This window comes from Salmo salar, chromosome 29, assembly GCF_965601325.2.
Source record: "Salmo salar chromosome 29, fSalSal1, whole genome shotgun sequence".
NCBI classification, from domain to species: Eukaryota; Metazoa; Chordata; class Actinopteri; order Salmoniformes; family Salmonidae; genus Salmo; species Salmo salar.
The window spans coordinates 27837163-27844506 of record NC_138319.1 but is presented as its reverse complement, the minus strand read 5'-3'; the positions used below and the strand labels follow the sequence as shown (position 1 = coordinate 27844506).

Sequence of the window (7344 nt, the reverse complement as noted above, 5' to 3'; positions counted from 1 at the left end):
CGTGGCTATTGACTACATTACCAAGGCATCTCGTTCTATTTTCAGCGCACTAGCAAACAGCAGGACAGCATGGAGCTAGCTGCATCACTTTTGGATTAGCTTCAGATACCTATTTCAGTGCAAAATTAGACTTTTTTTGTTGCTGTAAGCGTAGCTAGTGCAATAAGTAGTTAATGTAAATTATGTAGCAAGTAAAATTGTATTCCTCTGTATTAATTAGGTAATAAGTGGCAGCTAATTTGGCGTCAGAAATGGCATATCCACATAACCCTGATATTTTTCGCTGGAAAAGAGTTACTAAGACCAAAAAACCCACTGCAGATAAGGTACGGTGTTATTGTCAATATACTGTATGTGTGCACTGTGTGTGTGTCTGGGTGAGTGAGAAACTTTCTACTTTTGACAGGTATGAGGTAAAGTCAAATATTGTTGAGTGTCACCTAAACTTAGTGATGCACAAATCATTAATTGATTACCTCGAACTGATCTTTCAATGCATGATCAAATACTGCATGACTGCAAACAAAACTTTTAAAGGTCTGGTGCAGTCAAAAACATGATTTGCCTTTATTAAAAAAAAAAGTATTTCCCGCCCCTTTTGTCGTGATATCCAATTGCGATCCAATTACGATCTTGTCTCATCACTGCAACTCCCCAACGGGCTCCGAAGACCCGAAGGTCAAGTCATGCCTCCTCCAAAACATGACCCGCCACATGGCGTTTCTTAACACCAGCCCTTCTTAACCCGGAAGCCAGACGACCGAAGTCGGCCTGCAGCAGTGCCGGTTCTAGACCATTTCAACTGGGGGGGCCAAGCTGGGGCTAGTTGTACTGTTAGAGGGGCCAGTTACATTAGACTATCGTTTTCTTCACTGCATTGCAGGCATTAGCAGGCAAAATACCATGTTCATAATCATTAGTGTTCCGCGTTGCCACTGTCTAATAACAGATGTAAAAAAAGAAAGATAGCAAAAAGTTGTTATGTAAAAATTATTTCATACTCCACATTTAGGGGGACCACAAGGGGGTCCAAAATTGTTGTCACAGGGGCACTGCCCCCCCCCTGCCCCCCAGAACCGCCCCCAATTATGCTAATGAATTTTTACCATTTGAATTGAAAACAAACACAGGAAGGTACTTAATTGTTACCCAGAAAGTTTTTATATACTGAGATAAAAACAGCTGTGTGGGACCTTTAAATATATTCAACTGTATCATATTTTCTGTCTCCATCTCTCAGACATTTCCTTATTGGAAGAAACCTATCGAGATGGGTAAACCATAATAAAAGTGCCCTCAAAGCTATCTTTAGAAATAAGGTGGGGCTTCAGAATGTATGGATTTTTACGTCCCAGTGACTGGAGAAGGCTGAAGAAGCCCTTACAGTTTAAATGGCCTTTTTGATGTCGTGACTTTACTTTAATTAACATGAATCTGAAGACTGTTATTTAGCTAATGAACTATGTTTAATTGTTACCCGATTAAATGAATCATGTAACAATTAACTCATTAGGATCTGGGACACAACGAGAGCGATTCTTTAAAGAGTTACCATCTCCTGAATTAAACTCAAAGATCTTTACCTATCACATCTATAAACAGTCAACTTATTAATCATAACCTCGTATCATATCCCATTCTGAACAGTCGTAACCTCCTTGCATCTGCAAAAATCCGAGCACCGGTTATTGACTGAAGCCTTAATATGCTGAAAACAGATCCCTAGCGGAATGAAGGCAACATGGCTGCTTGTTAACTAGTATGGGCTATGTGGGACACTAGCGCCCCACCCGCGGTACAGCCAGTGAAATAGCAGGGCGGCAAATTCAAAACAACAAAAATCTATAATCAATCATTCAAATTTCTCAAACATACAAGTATTATACACCATTTTAAAGATAAGATTCTCCTTAATCTAACCACAGTGTCCGATTTAAAAAAGGCTTTACGGCGAAAGCAAAACATTAGATTATGTTAGGACATCACCTTGACAAGAAAAACCACACAGCCATTTTCCAAGGAAGGAGAGGCGTCACAAAAACCAGAAAGACAGCTAAAATGAATCACTAACCTTTGACGATCTTCATCAGATGACACTCCCAGGACTCAATGTTACAAAATACATGTATGTTTTGTTCGATAAAGTTCATATTTATATCCATAAACCCCATTTTACATTGGCGCGTGATGTTCAGAAAATATATTTCCACCAAAACGTCTGGTGAATGAGCACATCAATTTACAAAAATACTCATCATAAACGTTGATAAACTTTACAACAGTTATTGAAAGAATTATAGATATACTACTCCTTAGTGCAACCGTTGTGCCAGATTTTAAAATAGCTTTTCGGCGAAAGCACATTTTTCAATATTCTGAGTACAGAGCTCAGCCATCAAAGCAAGCTATACAGTTACCCGCCAAGTTCTGGAGTCAACTAAACTCAGAATTAGTATTATAAATCTTCCCTTACCTTTGCTGATCTTCGTCGGAATGCACTCCCAGGACTCCCACTTCCACAAGAAATTTTATTTTTGTTCGAAATACACCATATTTATGTCCAAATACCTCAGTTTTGTTCGCGCGTTCAGGTCACTAATCCAAAGGCATAATGCCAGAGCGCAGAACCAGAGACGAAAAGTCAAATAGTTCCATTACCATTCATAGAAACATGTGAAACGATGTTTACAATCAATCCTTAGGGTCTTTTTAACATAAAACGTCAATAATATTCCATCCGGACAATAGCGTATTCATTACAGAGGAAAAAGAAGGTGAGGCGCGCCAATGTGCCCACGCAGTAAACAACTCACTGGTCCCAGGCAGTCCACTGATTGACTGACCTCCTATTCTCTGCCCAGTAACAGTAGACGGATGAATCAAGTTTCTAAAGGCTGTTGACAGCCAATGGAAGCCTTAGGAAGTGCAAAATGACCCCACAGACACTGTAGTTTGAAAAGGGATTAGATAGAAGAACTACAAGTCACTTCCTGGTTGGATTTTTTTCTCAGGTTTTTGCCTGCCATATGAGTTCTGTTATACTCACAGACATCATTCAAACCGTTTTAGAAACTTCCGAGTGTTTTCTATCCAAATATACTAATAATATGCATATCCTACCTTCTGGGCCCGAGAAGCAGGCAGTTTAATTTGGGCACGTATTCATCTGAATTTCCGAATACTGCCCCGTCACTAAAAAGTTAAAGAAGAGATGAAGAGGGGGAGAGGGACACTTAACATTGGTACATTCAGAAACTACTTTCACCTACAGTAACCATATACTTTGCACACGAACCGCCGCCCGCTTTAAGTAAGAAATCATGAATGTATTTACGTGAAATGCCTGGGTTCGTCGGAGATCTCCTTGGAAAGGGGGTTGGGCCTTTTCGCGGCACGCTTGTAAGGCTCTGATTGTCCGAAATGGTTCCAACAAGTCTTCTACTGTTGTCCTTCTTTGTAGTTGTCCGTTATCCAGTGACTTGTCGTGTAGTCCTGAACAGAACTATAGAGTTAATTTTCCTTCCATTCGCTCTTGAAGATGCTTCTTTGAAGATAGGCTAGCCAGCCGTATCGATGGTTCCCCAGTGGTTTGATGAGAGTAGCGTAATACGATGGTTTGAGCAGAGTAACAGGATGGTCCTACTTAAATTCGCTTTTGAAGATACTTTACTTAGGACAGCTAATCAGCCGTACCAGTGATTGTCCGGGAGGTGATTTTATCGTCTCCGCTTCGTGTTGAGATTCAAAGTTCAAACCGTTTTAAACGTGCAGCTGCCCATTCACACTTTTCTGGCCAATGTGTTTTTTCCTTAACCCATCATTTATACCTTTTGCTTGAAGGGCGGTCCCAGCAGGCTGTCACACTCTCTGACCTCACTCCGGGGCGGTGATTACTCACTGTGCAAAGTTATGGAAAACAATTATCTCTTATAGCTTCTCACATCACATCCCTCTCTTAACGAAAACACTTTCATCATTTTTGATATTACATGCACAACCCATAGTATGGAAACTTCATATATGTAGTGGGTATACTTTCAAAGTTACAGTATTTCCTTTATAGCAGTTTTTTATGACATCACAAAATGAGTGTTCTTTTGATCGCCTCTGACCATTCTCCACGTTATACGTTAGAAATATTGTTCCAGTAGTTGCTTTTGAACGTGTTAGAGTTTCAGAGGGAAAAAGGTCTGTTGAGACAAAGCACATTCCTTTGGTGAATTTGGAGAGCACAGGCCTGGATCTTTTCCCTTGATTTATAACAGGACGTGAGTTGTTAATCCGCACTAGTTCTTTCCTTCCCCTCTACGGGTGATTGAAGTTATTCATTGCAAACCTGATCTGACCTGTTTGGATTCTCGTGGGCAGTCATGACATTGAGATCCTCTGGTAGTGCTCAGGGTGACACAGGGATACTTGAATCATGCTTAGAAGAGAAAAACCTTTTTCAACTGCTATAGGAAATGAATCTGAAATAATCCTCAGACATTAGGCATTGGCTGGGCTCTCTTGGTTTTACATCCACCGGTTAACCACTCTCACTGTCTGTGAAACTGTCTGAGCTCCTGTTCTTGTCATGATAAATAAGTCTCATTTTCTACAATAGCAGGTGCAGCTCAATAATGAGGAGATCAACCAATGGATGAAGGTGAGAACTCTTTCACTTTGTCCATCTTTACCTCCTGAAACCAGAGATGGACTGTTTGTGCTTGTGTGCAGAGGATATTATTCTGCTATATCTGTCTATAAGGCCATATGTATTCATGAGGTGTGCTTTTGTGTCCCCAGGCAGTGGAAATGGCCTCAGACTTTGCATTGACTGAGGTTTTTTCCCTGAAGAAGCCCCATCCAGTGATAAGCAGTCAGTCAATGGCACTACACAGCACAGAGCAGCTGTTGGATCATGACCAAGCATACGGGGAAGGTAGGCCACACACACACACACACACACACACACACACACACACACACACACACACACACACACACACACACACACACACACACCTTTTTGGTGACTCTTTTTTTCCTGTAGCCCAGGCTCTTCTTAGTGATTGGATGAACAGCAAGTTGCGTCTGGAGATGGAGATGGAGGAAGAGGAGGATGTGATTGTCTCCCCTGAGAAGAACAGTCCAGAAGCCATGCCACCTGCCCAGCCTGTCTCCCTGGACTACAGCAACTTTGATGGTACAGAGACACTAACCTACACAACAACACACATTTAACTCTTAACTTCCATTTGACAATATGTGGTTCAGTTAATACATCATAGCACCGTCAGTGGGTCCATAAGGACCATATGTCATACAGTACACCCTCCGTCTCTTTCTCAGACCTGTATTCTCACCTCGCTGAGGAAGAGGAGAGCTCAGCGGTTAACAACTTCCTTCAAGACCTCATGGAGCGGGAAGTAGTGGATTCTGGGATAGTGGAGGATCTGGTACTAGACTCTGAAGAGCGAGACAGGAGGATGAGGAGGGACCCGAGCCTCACCATGGAGGCACGTCACCGACAGGTACAGAACCAGAGAGACGTTACGCAGGATTGCACAGTCTCAGGATTCCCAAGATTTTTGACAAAAGTTGAAAACATTGTAGTATCTGCATTGGGAGCCAAATGGAAGTCCCAGTGAATGGAAGTCAATTAAACTGTTTACTACAACAGCTGGACTTACGTTCACACCTTCTGCTCTCTTTTATGACATCATCCACGTCTAATTCCTCCTTTTTTCTCATTCCAGGTGCGTGAGAACCGTGCACGGCGGGACGAGGAGCGGGAGAGGTTGCACAGGGAAAGGGTGGCGCGGAGGCAGGCCAGGGAGGAGGCACAGAGAAGGGAGCAGGGGGAGGAGAGGCGGAGGAGGCAGGAGGCACGCAGGCAGGAGGAGATGGTGCAGCAGGAGATGGTGCGACTGCGCCACGAGACGGAGGAGAGGAGGAACCTGGAGAAACTAGCCAGGCAAATGTACAGTAACCCTGGAAACAGCAAGACAAACAAAACCACGCATTTACTTCCACACTCCTACAATCACCTGCATCACGCCCATGCAATGAGCTCTTATTCAGAATGCTGGGTCTCGAAAATAAGCCAATCTGTTTGGAGCTAGGTCAGGGCCCTGTAGGTCTGACTGTGTCTGGGTGTCTCCCCCCAGGGAGAGGGAGAGGATCGCCAGGAAGACGGCAGCTAAGAGCTCTCTGGTACTCCAGCCAGGCCCTTCATTCTCTACTGCACAGAAACAACATGACACTGAGAGACCACTCAGACTACAGCAAGCAGAGGTCAGGGTTCAGATGCACAACCTTAAGGTTAGTAGAATACTTGTGTGGAGGGGAAGGACATAGTTCTGTTGGTGGTGTGTGCTTAGTGCTCACAGCATCTGAACAACACATTGGTGTGTGTTTCAGTGTCTGCAGAGGCACTTCTCTGGCTGGTACTCAGTGCTGTTGGAGAGGAGGTTGCAGATGGGCAAGGCGGCGGCGCTCTGTGATTGGAGGAGACAGCTGAGGGCGTGGCGAGACTGGTGGGCACTGGTGTGGGCAGGGCGAGAGCAGCGGGAAGCAGAGAGAACAGAGGAGGAGTTACGGACCCAGAAAAGGTAAGCACAGAATGGAGTCTGTCCCAACATTACAATCTGCATACTTTATTTAGCTGGCCTGGTGTTCTGGGAGGGTGAAGTTTTATGTTTCGCACTTTGGTTCAAAAAGTGAAAACTATACCTACTTGGCGCGCAGGCTGAATTTAATATTATCACTGAATCTGACTTCTGAACATTGAGGAAGAAAACCTGGACAGTTTTAAATTAGGTCATTTGTTTTGCCTTGCCAAGTTTTGCCTTGCCAAGCCTGTAAACACCTGGGGAAGATGATTAGCAAATCTGGCTCTCAAACTCGTCACAGTCACACCAGGTCTTTTGTCTCTAATGGTGCGTAATCCCTCGTAGACGCTCCCAGGTGGCGATGGTGAGTGACCGGAGGCGTTTGCTAAGACGATGCCTGAGTGATTGGCGGCTGTGGTGTCGGGCGGAGAGAGAACGCCGGGAGCTGTTGTCACAGCAGCAAGAGACGCGGCGCAAGATGACAGCCCTGATCAATGCCGCGGCAACTGGGAAACTCAAGATGATCGAGGAGACGCATACTCCTGAGCCAATCACTGCCCTGCCTGAGCCTTCTGACCAATCAGAAACTGTAGAACTGGTGAGTGACACTTGTAGAGCCCTCCCACTGAGGAAAGTCAACACAATCAAAGTATAGGCATAGCTACGTAGGAGGACACAGACAAAATGACAGATACAGATTCAGACTCTCTCACACACACACACACACATTGTTGTGTCTGCCCATTGG

The 7344-nt window shown here is 44.1% G+C and overlaps 1 protein-coding gene across 1 annotated transcript in view; it reads left to right on the top strand.

The window, feature by feature from the left end:
• The first annotated feature begins 43 nt into the window (after positions 1-43).
• LOC106590475 (coiled-coil domain-containing protein 191) overlaps positions 44-7344 on the top strand; it is a 37582-nt gene continuing 30281 nt past the window's right edge. The window contains exons 1-9 of the mRNA XM_014181545.3: positions 44-326; positions 4607-4648; positions 4789-4924; positions 5036-5188; positions 5335-5516; positions 5742-5965; positions 6153-6306; positions 6406-6596; positions 6942-7194. Of these exons, the coding sequence (XP_014037020.2) occupies positions 252-326; positions 4607-4648; positions 4789-4924; positions 5036-5188; positions 5335-5516; positions 5742-5965; positions 6153-6306; positions 6406-6596; positions 6942-7194 (1410 nt within the window). The 5' untranslated portion in view covers positions 44-251. The remainder of the gene's footprint in view (positions 327-4606; positions 4649-4788; positions 4925-5035; positions 5189-5334; positions 5517-5741; positions 5966-6152; positions 6307-6405; positions 6597-6941; positions 7195-7344) is intronic.